This window comes from Parasteatoda tepidariorum, chromosome 4 (genome assembly GCF_043381705.1).
Source record: "Parasteatoda tepidariorum isolate YZ-2023 chromosome 4, CAS_Ptep_4.0, whole genome shotgun sequence".
In the NCBI taxonomy this organism is placed as follows: Eukaryota; Metazoa; Arthropoda; class Arachnida; order Araneae; family Theridiidae; genus Parasteatoda; species Parasteatoda tepidariorum.
This window is the reverse complement of record NC_092207.1, coordinates 21,518,947-21,537,227: the sequence shown is the minus strand read 5'-3', so window position 1 is coordinate 21,537,227 and position 18,281 is coordinate 21,518,947. Positions and strand designations below refer to the sequence as shown.

The window sequence follows — 18,281 nt, the reverse complement described above, 5'->3', positions numbered from 1 at the left end:
ATTACAGAGAAGATCTGTGAATATCTTTAATTATCATAAAAATGATTTTAAAAAAATCACAGTTCTGTTTTTGAACCAACAAATTTCAACGTTTATTTTGAATAATAAACTAAAGTTTACTTTTCAAAGTATTTTATACTCTATAAAAGTTAATGCAAATATTTAAATTTTATAATCAATATACAATCTTTCAAAAATGAGTTTAAAAATAGAGAAATGTTTTATTTTTTTTAAAAAGAAAAATATCTCTTTGATAATACTGAATGTTTTTTAAAGCACTTGAAATAGAAAGCCACACTAATGTCTTGATCTTTGTTTCGAGTTTATACCATTGGAGTGCCTTAAACTCAAAACGGTTACAATTTTAAAATGAGAATTGTCATTTTAGTTGGTGGTATTAAATGATTCGATCTTTGAATTATGATGATATGTCACAAATATCTTAGAGACCGTTGTCTAAAGATTCGCATGTCATCTTAGTTTTTATGTATATAACTGGAAAAAAATTAAACCTTAGATATATACAAGAAATAAAACTATTCGAACAGGTAGAAAATCCCTCTCTCTGGGGAAAATTATTAATCCGAAAAGATTCACAGAATGAACAGCAATATATTAAGAGGAACGGAAAGTAATGTTTCGGTGCATTTGTTATAAGATTTTATTTTTAATCAATAATTTATTCACCCTAATTAGCAACAACCTTTCAATGCCGGATCGAAAAAAATAAATTGACTTTTAAGACTAACGAATATTTCATGGGTCGAAACTATATTTTTCGCTCCCCCTCATATTACGGTTTTAATGAATAAGTGGGAATTAATAGCCATCTGATAATCGACAGTATATGTATCAGAATTTATTTTATTTATTATTATACATTAATTATTGTACTTTTTTTTAAAAAAAATAAATAATTACAGTCATTGTTTTGGAAATTAGGGAGAAAAAAAAATTAACGCATTTAAAGTGTACTTTTCCATTCGTAGGGACCTTGGCAAACAAAGATACTTTTCCTTGATAGCCAAAGTAGGAACTATTCCACGCTTGGAAACCGCATTGGAACTTGAACTGAGGAAGGAAAAAATCATCACAGTTTAAGTTAAGGTTATTTATGCTTATATATTATGGTTAAGTAAACTGAAGATGCTAAGTGGTTAGAAGGTCGTTCTCATTCGTATGCGATTTTTTTGCAGGCAATACGAAAGGTTTCGTCTCTAACTCTGTGCAAACAGAAACAAGATTCTTAAGACTGAATCTTAAAGAATTAAGGTATATATTCAGGGCCTGATTATCACCTTCTGGGGGCCTCAAAAATTAGTAAAAAATCCACAATATTACTTTAAAATTCTTTATATTGTGATAAAACAAACTAGTGTAAACATTGTACTAATCAAATTCGAAAGTACAGCTGAATTTTAATTGGTGCAATTTTTACTACAACGGCTTAAGCAAATGCAACGACAATGCCTATTCGCAAAGTCTCTTATAAGTGATTAGTGTCAACTAGAACTAAAAGCTTATTCTTAACAAATAATTGGAAAGCTGTAGATGGAAGGCTACAATCTTTGAAATAATATAGCTAATCAGTGACTTATAGCAAAAACCACTGATTTCAATTGTTTGTGGTCACCAAACAATTTTTATTTTCATACGATATTGTTTTGTTGTTTTATATTTTGCTTTAATATTTAGATCTTAGAAAAATATTCTTCAATTGTTTGCTTTCAAATTTTTTTAGAATGTTTCTCATGAATCATGCAGCTCAATAGATTATTTTTATTGTTAGGACTACTCTTCAGAAATTTAATATTAAAATATTTTCTTAGGGGCCCGAAAAATTTTGTGGGCCTCAATTTGGCTTGATCGGTCCTTGTATATATTCCCCTATTATGTTAAGTTAACAAGACTATATTTCAACTGAATTTTGATATCGTTGGAAATAACTCTTGCATTGTATTTGAATTTACATTTAATTTTACCATTCATAAGATTCTACTATATTGTATACATAATAAAAGGTCGTCAGCCAAAAAAAGATTTAAGGATATTGATATTACATCATTATAGTAAGAGATGCCAAGTTTTGATTGTTATTTGCATTTTTTGTGTTATCAAGCTGTAGTTAAACGGATTTATAAATTAAAGGGTAGATAGTACGCCATATTGTAAACAGTATTAATACAATAACAATAGGAATGGTTAACTGTACTAAGCTAAGCATAGCAGAGGGTAAAAATTCGTAATAAGTCTTTCACGCACTTGCTGTTTATAGGAGTCTTGTTGGCTACTGCTTTTCCGCTTTGTCAACATGAACATTGGTTCCAATAACCGATAAGATCTAAATTTTAACATCGCGATGTATTGTTAAAAATATTATAAGTTTATCAATATATCACGATATTTATCTACATTAATTTATATTATTTGCTGGTATTTTCATTAGCCAAATAAAAATTCATCAAGACTCACTATAATATCGTATTCAATAATTATCGCGATATTAACATATTCAATAACTACAGTTATAAATAATAATCGTGACAATTCCATGTTCGATATTTATTGCAAACAGTTATTTAACGTAAGAAACTTGCCTATTGCAAAAATAAAAAATTCATTTCAGGCTAGCACTTTTTACACAATAAGTCTAGTTATATTCTTCGTTACTTAATATTAAACTATCAAAATGCTAAAAATTGATTGGAAAAGCACAAAACAAATGTTATATCCTTTATAAAATTTTCAAATATGCTATAGAAAAATAAAAATTTATAAAACTGTCTACGTTAAAAATAAGATTATCCAAAAAAACTTTTGTCTTAACATAGCTTAATATTTAAAAAATGAAGTTAGATGGACTAATATCTTAAAAAGTTTCAGAATCGATTCTGAGACAGAAAATCTTTTGAAAGTTATTAAAAATCAAATATTACAAAGCTTTCTTGCTATAAAAAAACTCTTTTATTAATATTTAAATCAAGAACACTGATGGAGAATTTATCAACAAATTATGTTTTTACAACATTTAAAATTGGATTTATGATAATCGTATAATTAATTACATATTTAAAATTCTAAAGACGATTTGCCAAATTATCACGTCACCCACTTTTTTTAATATTATACAAAACAAAATAAAATGATTTATATTTTAAATTATAATAAATATTTCATATTTATTATTTATAGCAGTTAAATTCACGGGGAAGTTTTATTCTAAATTAGGGTTAAGTTTCGTTGACACAGTTTAACGCTAACAATGCAAATATTCCATTTTTTTGTTAAAATAAGTATTAAAACAAATTATCATATCATAAAACACTTGTATGTTATAAATCATATAAATAGAAATAACTTAAATTATGAAAAAGTATCGTATCGTACACAAAATTAAAAATCCCTAACGTATATTTCATTTCACACATGCAAGCTCATAATACTAGCTGATTTTATAGACTACAGAAAAGTAAACGCTTTCTATCGTCTTGTATTCTAAATGTTTAAATTTTAAAAAAATAAATAATGAAATCTTTTTTACATCTACATCGCTCATAATCAAGAAATGTATAATTCGGAGGGGTTTTTGTCCCCCAAAAAGTACGCCACTGATTAACATGTTAACAAAATGTTCTAACATAAAGTTACAATAATTTTATTGAGGGCGGAGCCTCGTAGCCATGAAAAAAAAATTATCTCGTAAAAAAAATGAAAAATTTATGTATAGCCAATAATTAAGATCAATTCAGTTATCCGTGAACGTACCAGGGCTAATAAAATTTTTTAAAAGATACGCGGTGTTCCCGAAGGGAAGAGTCATGTGTAATAAGTGAAATAAAAAAGATGGAGGAAGAGCAAGTCGTGAGTCCTTTATTGTGGTAAAAAACAAAAAAAAAGTACCAGCTAAAAAGTTTTTCTGATCTAATATTGTTCACGTGGTTATCGTGCTTGTTCTATTCATGCTCCGACATTTTGAATTTTTCGTTCTAAGCTATTGAGAGACATATACCCTCCACTGTTGCCAGAACTTAAGATAAAAAAGTAGCGAATGGGAGTTCCAGAAGTAAAGGATTCGAACATTTTGTAGCCCCCAAAAACTACGTTATATAATATATTTCTACTAAATTAAAAGAAATAAGTTAAATTTCATTCGTTAAAAATTTCGACAAATTCAATATTTCTCAGATTAAAGGTCACGTGATTATTCCAGAAGATAAACGATTTCACGAGTCTGATTTGAAGCATAGATATGGAGAGATTCTAAAATCGGCGCAGCAAAACTGATCCAAAACTAAAGCTGATGCGTTTTCAGGAAGAAAAAAAAAAAAATTCCTTTTTAAAAAATATAAACAAACTAGACTTTTTAGAATCATTTTACAATAGGAAAGGAAAAATTAAAAAAAAAAAAAAAATTATTTCTGTAAGAACAGTAGCATAAAATTCTGTAAGAAAGTAGCGCACTTTTAAAAATTGTAGCGTTTAAAAAATAATGAGTAGCCCAAAAAGCAGCGGGTAGCCCAAATTCGATTTTGAGTAGCGGGGACTTTTTAAAGTAGCCCAATCCGCTACTTGTAGCCCAATCTGGCAATACTGATACCCTCCACATCACCAATGATACGATGCCCGTAAATGCAATTTCAAATTCTACAAGTATTAAATTTGTCTTTAAAATAAAGTTGCGTAAGAATGCCTTTCAACCATAAATTGGAGTTAATTTCTAGATGCACTCAGCAATAAATTATGTAAAAAAGAATACCCCTGATATAAAATAAACAGATTTTTCAAAAACATACAAAGCTTCAATATTTATTAAAACAGATAAGGGATATATATCATCAATTTTTACAACAAATACAAACATTTTAGCAATTTATTGAAAATAAATTCACTCAAAGTTTTTTTTCTTCTTCTTGCTATTGTTAAAACAAATTATTTTGACTCTATTTAAAATATGAGACAACAGCAAAATATTTGGGGAAAAAAAAGGTAATGACCTTATAATTTAATAAAATATCGACAGTTTCACATAAATACAAAGAAAATAAACTGGTAATAACTAATAACATAGTAACTATAATAATAAAGACTTCTTGATATATTTATTCAAAATCGATATTAAACAATAATAAAATAATTTACCCAAACCAATAATTAGGAATAAAGAATTTCTTAGACAAAGAAACTTTTCAAACAATGAATATTTACATATTTACACAAATAATTCAAAAACTTAGTATTGCAGATGAGAAATAAAAGGAATGGAGGCAGAAAAAATCTATTATACCTATAAAAATTTAATAGATTCTTCGTGAGTTTATAACAAATAAAATAAGACATGCTTGCTACAAATCAAGAATTTTCAAACAGGCTGTGGGTCAATTGCTCAAAATTTTTATTAAGAATTAAATGGAGTGCAGATGGTAGAATTCTTTACCTATGCATGGGTGACTGAACGTAAACAATAACAAATTTCCTGGAAACGGAAGAAATATAGAAAACTTCCGGTGTACCTCCGCTTATGTTACGTGTGGTTTGCCGAGGCTTGATATTCTAATAAGTTTTATTTTAAATTTTCGGGTAATTTTACCATTCATAAGTGTCTTCTTTATTTTATAAATTCTAAAAGGAGTAAATAAATTTAGGAAAATTAATATCACAACATTGATGTAATATCGCCATGTTTTTAGTGTTATCCCCTATTTGGGCTGTATCCGTGTAAAATATCGCCGTTTGTTATTTTTGGATTGCATCATAGTATGCTAGTAGAGTTGTCCGAATTCGTTTTCTGCCAAGATTAAACGGATTAAGCTAAAGTTAAAATAAAGAAACGCGTCATATTGTAAACGCTATAAATATATTAATATTAGTTGAAGCGCTCTTTCAAACTTTTTGGCGTAAAAATAAACAGTAACCCGGTAGTTTCACGAGGTACATAACTATAATAATTAAATCCAGAAGTCTTTTCACAAATGTGCTTATAGATATCTACTAAATTTAAAATTTAATTTCTCGTGCTAGACGATCGAAGTAAACAAACAAATGAATCATTTTCAGAAAAGAAAACGATTTGATATACCATCTTCCAATAGCGTGATAAAAAACGACACCTGCAAGTGACGGAGGGTGGGTATCTCGATCCTGATTGGTATTTGTTTACGTTAGAAACTGGTATTTGTTTACGTTAGAAACTGTTCTTTCTATATTATTCCAAATAAGCCAGCCCGTCAAGTATCAATTCTCTGTGATTCTATTTTCTTACACAAAGATTCTTTCACAAGGATTTCAATTTTTTCACTACATATTTCTTACTTAACACAAAGACAGGTATGAAGCCACGTAGAACATAAACAAATCATGCATCGAGGTTGCCAGACACACAAAACAAAAAGATATCACGTTTGCAATAAAATGCATAAACAAATAATAAGTAAAAGATGTAGACGAAAGAGAATTATATCTCAACAAATTCGATGAGCGATAATGGCGTTATATTTATTTATCTTCAAGTTAATTAACATCCTAACTTATGTAGAGAAACTGAACTCAACTTTAATACGCCATTTTGCTTACAAACAATCAGCTGGCGCCGACGTCCTAGATCACATGTCTGGGTATTGTGATCTTCTTGAAGTGCAAGTACCAGATTCTTTTTAGTCACTAATGTAATAAAGCTCATAAAAAAAAGCTTGTACTTCTAAACTTTCAAAATAATGTTTAAATATTAAAGCACTGTGATAATTAATCAGGGTGCGTAGCGTTTTCAAAAAGTGCTTATTTTCGTTTCTTAAAAGCCCTTAAAGGTGCTTTTTTCATTGGGTATTTTTATAATAGTACTTAATTTACCCTTTTTCAAAATGAGATTGATTTTCCCTTCGAATTATGCAAAAGACACAGTTCACATTGTTACTATTCAACGTTTTCACAATTAATTCAACCCCAATCTATTTCGGCGTATTGCCAGTCTGTAGCGTATAAAAACGCCAGTCGTTTTACATGATTCAAAATTTCATGATTTTTGACAATTGTCAAAAAACAATGCCAAAAGGTTTTTTTTTNTTTTTTTTTTTTTTTTTTTTTTTTTTTTTTTTTTTTTTTTTTTGACATGACGGTGAAAACAAGGTAAAACCGTCAATTGTCCAAAATTTTCCAACCCTGCCTAATTATGATATTTTTTAAAAGGGCTTAAAAATATTTTTTGAGTGCTTGAAAAGTGCTTAAAAGAAGCTTACTTTTTGTTGAATAATTTGACTACGCACCCTGTTAATGATAAAAGTAAAAAAATAAAATGAAAGTTGCCTTTTTTTTCATTTGAATAAAATAATTTGCTTAGTCTCACGGTCTAAATAATTCTTTATTTTATTAACATAGAAAGATTTCATAGGTAAACAACAATTAATTACCAATAAAGAATCACTAGTTTTATAAGTATAATCAATTAAAAATATCACGCTTTTTAATATTATTCCTCTTAGCTCTTTTTTGATAACAATAATAAGCTCAACATAAAAAAGAAATAGCAGAGAAAAAATGTAAAAAGAATAAACTTATAACTTTACAAACAAGGAATGCATTTGTTTTTTTTTCAATAAAAGCTAACAAATAAATAAATATCAGAAAATTAAGACTTTTAATGGGCGTTACAACCAGTTTAAAATGTGGACTCTTTTTATGCATGGTTGGCATCACGCCATTCGCCAAAAAATCAGTTTTCTTTATTTTTTGGCATGGTACCAGCGATATGAAATATAGTATAGGTTTTATAGTTATGATAGCAAGAACTTTTAAAACCCAAAAAAGACAGTAAAGAAAAGAACAAAAACAATTTTTTTAGCACTTTTCTCGCACTCAAGTATAATAAGATAAATTTATATATATACACAACCAAATCTTGTTTTAATCTTAACAAAGAAAGGTTACTTAAAACTAAAAAGAACTAAGTTTTAACGAAATTTTGAAAAGAAAAGTTGTATCTTTCCTTTACACTTTGTTTTCACACGAATTTTTTTCTGAAATTTATAATTGACAAAATTTAAATACACCTGAATGCTTGTTTATAATATACATGCTTTTACAAAATAATTAACAGCCACAAATATTTTAAAATTTGCTTAATTTTTTTTTTTTAATCATGATAAATTGTGCTGTGATTGGTGGTACAATCAGCGCTTTAACTGTAATTCCATATGGAAGGGACTCGATTGATAAGTTTCCCTTATGCCATTTAAAAAGTCAAAATCCATGTAATAGGAGAGGAAAAGTTATTAAAATAAGTTCACAGTTAAGCTTTTAAGATTAGGTCACATGAGTATGGTTCAGCTTACAATTCTATGTAACGTTTGGCGTCTATTTTAAGCATAATTTTACTCAAGGAACCCGCAGGCTAGCAATTCTATGAAAACAATATCAGAAGACCTGGTTAAGTTTATGTATCGAAACTGTTAATACATTTTGAAAGACCAGCTTTCAAAAATGGAGCCATTTATAATAAGTAAAAGAGTTTATTCTTAAGTATACTTTTTTGTTAAGAAATAACAGTTCAAATAACACTGTTTAAGAGCCTGGCCATTAGATAGTCTGATGATTAAATAAAAGCGATTATTAACATCAAATACTTCCAAAACTGTTATTTAGATTTAAAGAACCAGTTTTAAGCACTATACGAAATTCTTTTTGCTCTTCCAAAATATATGTGAAAGAATATTTATTACATAAATTCGCAATTACAATTTTTTTTTTTTGGAACTTTGGGAATTCTATACGTGATACTTTAGGGTCTTCGTATCTACTGAGCATTTCCACTTAAACTTTGGATGTATAAAATTGGCACCTAATCGAAAGGCTTAATGTTTCAAAATGTTCTAACACAAATACAGGTTCCATAGACATAACATATTGACGCACATTAACCTCCAGAGGCCTATGCATCATATATTTTTCCGAGGAAACGAAAGAATTTTGTTTTGATTAAGAATAAGCTTTTGCATACTATATGATAAAATATGTAACCATAGTAGATATCATTTTATAAGTTGAATTAAAAGTGACTAGATTACTAAAATGAATTACGTTACTTTTTTAAGCCTCATTGACATAAACAGCACTTTGCAGCCCATTTTCAACAGGCATACTAGCAAGCTTAGATAAACGAGACACTTCATTGGACAGGACTTCAATGTCATTTTGTAAATGCATGTTTTTTGTAAGAGTTTCTTCTAGCAATCTCTGCATTCGCCTATTTATTTCTTTTAAATTTTCATCACCTCTATCTTTGATAAAATCTACAATGCGTTTAATTGTCAATTTATCCTGGGAGGAGCCAGACGCATGATGCTCCGAACGACCCTCCATACAATAGAACTGTATCAGGGCAGTTTTCTTCAACACATCATCCACGAGAGCTTCATTACTCAATTCTAAATGGCTAACTTTCTCCCCCAGAGTTGAATTGTTTTGCTGAAGTTCTGCAACTTTAGCAATCAGGCTGTTAGTTTCAGTTTCTAATATGGAGGGTGACAGGCGGTTTGGGGAGTCATGCCCTCCCGAAGAAGTGTCACTCTGCAGAGTAACATCTTTATTTTCTCTTTCAGCTGTTCCTCCAGATACATAGCTCCAGGAACTGATGCTACTTGCATCCCCTTTACCTTTTTCAAAATTACCGGCAGACTGCAATATGTCATCGACGGGGCGGTTTTGGTCATTTAGAACTTCCTGAAGACGTTCCTGCAATTTTTCTGCGCGGTTCCTTTCAACTTGTAGTTGACGTTTCAGGTCTTTAACCATGGCAACTCCCTTCTTTTCCTGAATTTTTCGTTCATCGACAGAATCTTTTGCTTCTTGTTGCAAAACTTTAATTTTCTCTTCGAATTCCATTCTCTCAGCTTTAGCAACTTCCAACTGAATCGTTAAATCTTTGACGACGCTCTCCATTTCCTCTTTTAAGTTATCCATAGCATTGGCGTGTTCTTTTTCTTTATCGTCTATTATGATTTCAAACTCGACTGTTTTTTTCTGCAATTCATCTTCCAAGTCCTTTACTTTAGAGTCTGAACCTTTGCAATCTGTGCGAAGTCTTTCCAATTCCTCTTTCAACATCTGCACATCATTTCTAGACTCGATGAGTTTTGTTTCAGTTTCCTTTTCTTTATCAAAGAGCTTTTGCAGTTTATCTTGTTCATCTGCCAACTGCCTTGTCAGGTTTTCGATTTCACTAGCATGTTTATTAGTTGTTTCTAGAAGATGATTTTTCATGGTGTCCATCAACTGCTTGCGATTTTCAGCCAATTTGGATTTCTCGAGAAAAGAATCCTCGATTTCTTTCTTGGCTTTTTCTATATCTTGTAGCTTAGCGATTAAATCTTCATTTGATTTTTCAAGATCCTTTCTAGCTTCTTCAGATTCTGATAGTTGCTTATTCAATGTCTGAATTTTACTTTGGATGTTCAACAGTGATAGTTTTGTCTCACTTATGGAGCAGTCAAAAGTAGCTGTATCTCCACTTAATTCCACCACTGCATCACTATCTTTATTAACTTCCCCACTAGTTAACTGTTCATTAAACAGCAAAGCTTGTTTGAATTCGGATTGCATATTTCGAATTTGATCCTTCAATTGCTGAACTTCCATATCTTTGGTGGTTTGCAGACTTTCAAGAGCATTTTTATTCTCGTTGTATAATTTTTCTTTTTCATCTTGCAATTTTGAGAAGCTTTCTTGCTTTCGTTTTAGCTTTTCTGAGCTTTTCTCATTTTCAGTTTGCATTTTTAAAAGCTGTTCTTTGAAATCATTTTCCATCTTTCTCATATTTGCCTGAAGTAGTTTGTTTTCTTCCAAAGCAGTGTTTGATTTAAGTTCTAATTCTATCTTTTTGGTTGAATCAAATTCACTTTCACCTATTGCACTACCTTCATTCTGATAATCAGAAAGCAGTTTCTTAAGCGCTGCATTTTCAGCCTGAAGCTTAATAATGTCATCTTGTTTATACTGCTCAGATGTTGATAAATGCCCAGCTTTCATTAATTCTAATTCCTTAGTTAACATCTCGTTAGAGTTGACTAAGCTTGAAACTTCTTGCATCAAAGTTTCATTCTGTAATCGAAACTCGTCCTCTTGCATTTGTAATTTAAGTTGAAGAGCTTCATTTTCCTGTAAAAACTGTTCAACTTCCTTATAGTTTTTGCCTCGGGATATTATTCTCTGACATTTAACAAGTTCTTTTCTTAGCTCTTCCAATTTTTGGTTGTTTTGCAACAGTTCAGATTGTACTTTCACATTCTTTTCTCCAAGATTGTAATTTTTAGTTCTAAGTTCCAATAATTGCATTTGCATGCGCTGAAACTCTTCATCAGATAAAGCAGTGGCCATATTTCTGAAAGGAAATATATATATTTAAGTAAATGATTTCCCATCCAAATAAAGTAAAAATATTATGGATACATTAAGAAAAATTGTAGTGCAGAGGAAAATTAGGTAATTAAAAGTAAAAAAAAAAGGAATGCAAGAAAATTTTATACACATAATAATACAGTCAAATCTTGGAATAAATAACAAGACAGAAGAAAAAGGGGGAAAATTATAACATTGAAAACGCAATATCGTTTTAGCATTTTAGCTAGTTAAATCGTATCTTCATTGTCACATAATTAACTTTAAACATGATTTACATTACTGAACTACCGTAATTATTAAACAGGCGAGCACAAAACGGTAAAAGTCTACAATAGGTTACTCTTTTTATTTCGGCGAATTTTTATATTCCTACCGTAAGCAGGGAAAATGATTTAAAAGTGAGCTTTCCTAACAGTAAAGTGATTGAGGTCGAGATAATAGGGAAATGGAAGATTTCATACACAGTGAAAGCAGAGTTCTCCCAAGGAATAAAAAAGGGCAGGATGGGTGTTTCCTCACAGAAAAGGGCACTTTGAGTTTTGAAAGGACATTCACCACCGTAAAAATTTATCAAACTGTGTAATGTTATGTAACCGAATTTGATCCTAATTTTTAAATTACCCTCTAATACTATTTTGTGTGCATATTTACCAAAGTAATTCTCAATCATTAACACAATAACAGAAAAATTTGAAGCTTTTGAAAAATAAAGTAAGGCAAGCTAAAAGATTATCTCTGTATATACATTTTCTTCAAAAAAAAAGTAAAGTAAAAAAAATAATAAATTGATGAACAACTTTGAAGATTTTTTATATATTTTAAACAGAAAAATATGAGAAAATAAACACTCAAAGGTGCTTTTTTTTTTTCTCAAATGAACGGAATTTAAGAAAATAATGGTAACATTTAAAATCACTAAAAAACTCATAAGTAAAAGATGTGAATATCTCTGAGGCCGAATATCATGCGAATTTTAACAACATTTATAACATAAAAAAAAATCTTACTAAAATAAAGGAATGAAATTAAAAATTTTCAAATTAAAGTTAAATAATTATCAATATCTAAATAAATTTGAATAAGACTTAGCATTGGTTAAAAAAATAACCTTTTCATAAAAAGAAAAGTTCTTAAAGGATGTGGCTTACTGTGGTAGATCTAACTTCTCAGTGTTCTTAAAGGATGGCGGCTTATTTTTACAAAAAGAGCAAGGAGGGCGCATTTATGTGGATCAAAGATCAGGCGGAGGCAGGCCGCTTTTCTAAAAGCGCTTAGGTACTGGTAAAAACTCCTAGTTACAGTGCTCAATTCATGGGGCACCCTATTCTTTACTTGAACCCACGAAACATGCCAACATATTAAGACATTTTTAAAATGAATGCTTTTTTTCTTTCTTGAATTCTACATTGTAAATCAAGACTCAGGTGCGCTGTTAGGATTAAATGCATGTGGAAAATTAGATATCATCAACAGATTGCAGATCAAAAATGTAGACAAAATAACTGATATGGACTTGGTGATTATTAGGATGTATTTTCAGGTAATCTTGGTCAAAGCTGTTGTTGATAATGATGGATGTGGGAATTCCCGAACCAACAGATTGAGTTCATCCTATTAGCATTTAACATAGTTAAATAAAAAAAGATGGGATTTGCAATTGTAAGTATTCCAGACTTTTCAATAAGTTTATCAAAACGTGAACATTATCCTATCCTTAGTCAACACAGTAAGCATTCACCAGAAAGTTTCAAATTCTGTACTATACAAATTCTTCTGGCAGCATAATTTTTTAAGATTAACACATGAACTTGTAAATTCTTCTGTCGACTACTGATGGTATATTTTCAAATTTGAAAGGAAAAGATATTTACATTTCATGACATCCTTGTTTTTTGGTTACACCGAAGTATACTGTCACAAATATGTAAATATGAGTATAATTTGGTGATTATTTTTTTGTTATGAGACTAAATATCTCAGACAGACCCTAAATAAGCAGATTAATTGGAAAATTTACAAGAAAGTAGTTTAATTTTAATGTAATTTAGACAGAAAATAACATCTAATGTATTTCTTATGAAAGATTCGGTTAGGCGACATTCTTGGCAAAAAAATGGTTGTTCTGGAAACTTAAGAGTTTCAACGTGATAGAACAAATATTTACGGAGCTATGCAAGAATCCCAAAAAGTCCTGAAATTTCGTCACCAAGCCTACATAATAGGATAAATTTTAATATCATAATCAAGCCGTCACAAACGTCATACAAATGTTTAGACGCAATAATGGTAATAAAATCCCACTTTTAACGTATGTAGTAAAATTGACAAAAACAATCCCAGCTGTAAGAACATTTATGAACTTAAATACTTATTCAGAATGTCTGTTAAAATCGAGGAAATTTAAAAAATCAAACCGACCAACCCAATGCCACAGGTGACAAGACTACTTCCATGAACAGAAACAATGTAATCACCCACCTAGATGTGTGAAATGTGACCATAGAACTGCTGACTACACAAAAACTATAGGAGAGCCGCCCAAATGCTGCTACAGTTATTTATTCATTTATTTTTTTGAAATTCTGTTAAAAAGAAATGAGAAAAATTTTTAAGTGATAGAAAACAGGTTAAATTACAATATCTAAAGAAAATGAAATTTTAAAAAGGTAGATGGTTAATATTAAATTGTAAGTAGATGATTATTATTCAATTTCAGCTTCAGGTGCATTTCTTTTAGAGAAATCCCAAAAATTGCAAAATGAAATTCGGAGTTGCAGGAAAATTATCATTTGGTGCCAAAATAGTATAGAAGATAAACCACCTATCACTTTAAAAATTATGCAATAGTCAAAATTTCAATTAAAAGAAACTTTTTGAATGACAAAGGGGTCAAACAAATAAAATAACTGGTATAAATCAGACCAGTCAAGTCTGTCTTCACATTAACAAATCAAGGAAAGTTATTGTTTAACATACTAGGTTGACAGCAACATAATTCAGATATTTCCTAAAAAATTAAGCTCAATAAGTCAATAACTAAAAGGGAATCAACCAAAAAAGTGATATAAATCAAATCAAGTCAAATATATATAAATCAAGTAATATATATAAATCAAGTCAAATATCATCAAATTAAGAACAGTGAGGGCATCCTGACAAAATATACATTTGTTATAATTTAAGAGCTGAGTAAATTAAGATTATAAGAGGATTTTTGAAGGAAAGAAATTAAGATTTATCAGAATTTTTTTAGTTTTATTTATTTTCTAGGATAATCACTTATCTTGCTAAGTCTTTAAATTCTGGCGACTTCAGTGGTTGGATGAAGGATTCAAGTGCATTTGGCAATCACACCTGACCTTATAATACTTGTCTTTCGGCAGCAAACTAAAGCACTAAGACTGGCCAATTCCATGTACAGTAGAGCGTCAATTATCCGAACCATGTCCGAATTCACTTTTTTTTTAAAGTTTAGAATAATTTTAACTTATCGATAATTTTTCTAAATTTAGAAGAATAAATAATATCCACTACATCTGAAGACCATATTTAATTCACAACCCTTTTTAGCAATTTTCTTATAGTAGCCAATACATACATGTATTGTTATACAGTTAAACCTACGTACCCCTTTATCTCTCTTCAACTGAAAATTATCTTCCAAGAATGCAAACTTCAATTTGACAGTCTACAATGGTTGAAATGAGGAAGGAACTTCTGAATAGATGCATGCTGAAGTTCTACAATTGGGGGATGGTACTTGTCCCTTATGGTTAATGATTAGTGATTACAGTGCTTGGAATCTTAAATCTTGGAATAAAATTCTTAACGAAAAAATAAACAAAACTGAAGTTTCTGAACTAGTAGATCTTCCGATGAAAAGATGCCAGGTTATACAGCAGAAGAAATAGAAGACTGGTGTCGAGGCACTGAAAACGACCCGGGATTTCAAATTTTAAATGATGATGAAATTGTTGCTGAAATTTTGAATGAAAATCGGAACTCCACAAACGAAGACGTAGGTGATCAAATTCAAGATAGTGGACCTTCTCATATAGAAGCATGCAGTTCATTAGATATTGCAATGAATTGGCTAAAACATCAAAATGATGTTGATCCAGTTTAGTTGATTCATTTAAAAAGAATAAGGGATATGGCTGCTCAAAAAAGATCATCTTCTTTGAAATGAAAGTCTTTGCTTTATTTCTTTTGCAATGGAAAATAAAGAAAAATGTGGTAAAATCAGTAATTGATAAAAAAAATTATGAAATGCTGAAATATGATCAAAATAATTCAAAATGGAAAAAAAAAGGTTTAAAAATAATAAATAAAAATATTTAAAACTTAAAATTTTTTTCTTTTAAACACGCCAGAGTTATTTTAGATATCATTTACACTAGATTTTAAACAACTTTTCAACTATCCAAACCACATTCGGTCCTGACCAGTTCGGATAATCGGAGCTCTACAGCATCACAGAAACGATACCAGGAGACCTTTTAGCTTAATTTTGGATACCAAATATCAACATATCTTACCAAATTTTGCGGTTTTACTTATTTTCCGTCCAGTTAAAAATAATGCAAAATATTTGCTTTAGTAGAAAAAAAAATTTATTAATAAAAGAAAATCATGGTGAAAGAGAAATGACAAAAAAGTGACATAAATTTAGAGTTAAGGAGCAATATGACCAACTGCTCTGAACTGGTGCATAATTATGAGTTCAGAATTTTTAGTTAAATAAAAAAAGACTTAATTTTAAAACATGAAATAATAAAATAAAATCTTAAGAAAATAACTTTGCCAAAAAACATTTACTCACATGACGGACAGGCAATGTATTGTGACACACGACACATATGAAATTTAAAACTGTATTTAGTTATTTATTTTAACTACAAATGAAAATTTTTAATTTTTATAATGCAAACAATTTTGCAAATGGTAGGAATAATATATAATAAAGAGTACTTAAAGTATTTACTAATATTCTTAATAATTTATTAATGTTAGGACTACAGAGGTTTTCACTGTTCTTACTACTATACCAGATAACATGGTCATAATGTTTACATTTGCTAACTTCCTTTATTTCAGTTGGTACAGAACATTTGATTTAATATTTTTATTTTCTATTTTTGTAATCAGTCTATGAAATACTTTATTTCTGAAAGTAACCATTACAAAATACCTTCTCCTTGAAGTCAATATGACTATTCTCCATTGGTGATAGTCCAAGAACATTCTCCTGTTCTAAATTTGAATAGGTGCACTTTTCAAATTTTATCACACAAAATCAAGTGAGAATGATCAAGACTGAAAGTAATATGCCTTTCTTTTATCTCATTATAATCCAGACCTAAATTTGATCATTAAATTTTTTTCTTGAACTCAAATGAGATCCCAGGATAAATATTAAATGCTTTTTGGATACGAAGGAGATACCATTATTTGGCATCATTGTGTTTCCAGTTTCATTTAGTAAAATACTTCCTTATGATTACAACTAGGAGCGGGACTTGATACGTAAATATTTGCTTAGAAACTGAAAGCTGTTTTCTTTATCGTTTCATCAATACAATTATTAAGGATTCTATTATTATGAGCTACAGCTAAGTTGGATATATATTGAACTAATTTTTAAATAACTTTGCCTAAAACTTGATTATTTCTAAATGCTTTCTAGGGACCACTGATAACTAAATTCTTTCTCTTTGTCTTAGATAGTATTTTTCAGGATTTATTCTTTCACTAGTTAAGCACTTTTACTTCCTTTAACTTATTTGTTAGTACTTTTTATACAACTTACTATCAGACCAGGGTGTCTCGCTACTCGTATTTCAGTTGCTATTTTAGTAATTTATGAGTACTGTTTAGAATTGTGTTTTAAATACTTTTCCCCTGAACGAATCCTTTACATTTTTAATCTTATAAAATTTAACTATTCACCTTGCATAATTTTATAATATTCATTTGTTTGTACTTCACTTTTGTACTTACTCTATAAGATTTGAAAAGAATTGGTAAAATAGAATCTTTAGCAAATGATACAATAAAGTTGAATGTTTAAATTGGCTGTAGACAATAGCTGTAAGATTTGTTATCAATAGCAAATGAAATATATACACTAGTAAGCAACCAGCACTACATAAAAAAGTATAAAAAAAAAACATATTTGGTAGCTAATGAAAAAAAATTTACAAACATATATTTTAATGTTCCCCCACTACATTTAATAGTAAAAACACAAGAAACAAAATTTTTAGAATATCACTACGATGCTTTATCAATAAATATACACTTAGTAAGTTTATTCAAAACCTTGATTTTGAATAAGTAAAATTATTTTACCCAAACTTTTGTCAAAGCAATATACTTACTTCAACAAATATTACGATTAAAACGAAACAAAGTTTGCAATTACGATATTTTTACACATTAAAATATTAGCAAGATAAAGTCAAAATTTTTAGAAATTATTAAGAGATGCTACGATAATTTATGGAATCTCGCATTTTTTCTTATGATTATTAAAACCTTACTCTTATAGTTAGGATACATATGCATTTTATGAAAAATTAATGCAATAAGATTAAAAAATTAATGCAACACAAATAAATGAAACTGTAATAAATAAAACTTCATAATTTCAGCTTAAGTATATGATGGCGTATTTTATTTCATTTATGATTTTAAGACTTACCTAAATATACAGATGAGGATCTTTAATGTAAGAATAATAATAGCCAAAATTTAAAAGTAACAAACATTAAGAATAAAAGAGATCCAGACGGAGGATGTAAAATTTAGGGAATAGTTTAAAAATTAAAATATATCGCGTACAAAAGTGAAAGTGTCACAACCACAACACAAGAATAATAATAAAAGTGGAAGTA

At 29.2% G+C, this 18,281-nt stretch overlaps 1 protein-coding gene across 2 annotated transcripts; it reads right to left on the bottom strand.

Moving 5' to 3' along the window:
- Positions 1 to 944: 944 nt before the first annotated feature.
- LOC107444725 (GRIP1-associated protein 1) lies at positions 945 to 18,280 on the bottom strand. 2 transcript variants are annotated; one of them, XM_071179499.1, is made up of 3 exons: positions 18,089 to 18,280; positions 9,072 to 11,365; positions 945 to 1,071 (listed from the first exon to the last, which is right to left on the bottom strand). In XM_071179499.1, the coding sequence occupies exon 2, from the start codon at positions 11,359 to 11,361 to the stop codon at positions 9,076 to 9,078; it is 2,286 nt and encodes a 761-aa protein (XP_071035600.1). In that variant the 5' UTR covers positions 11,362 to 11,365; positions 18,089 to 18,280; the 3' UTR covers positions 945 to 1,071; positions 9,072 to 9,075. The 2 variants fall into 2 exon arrangements, with proteins under 2 accessions (XP_071035600.1, XP_015914424.2); XM_016058938.4 differs by lacking the exon at positions 945 to 1,071 and having other exon boundaries at positions 7,333 to 11,365.
- Position 18,281: the final 1 nt, after the last annotated feature.

What these genes read in the sequence shown, in the direction of transcription:
- LOC107444725 (XM_071179499.1), bottom strand. Translation starts at nt 11,361, where the DNA reads ATGGCCACTGCTTTATCTGATGAAGAGTTTCAGCGCATGCAAATGCAA.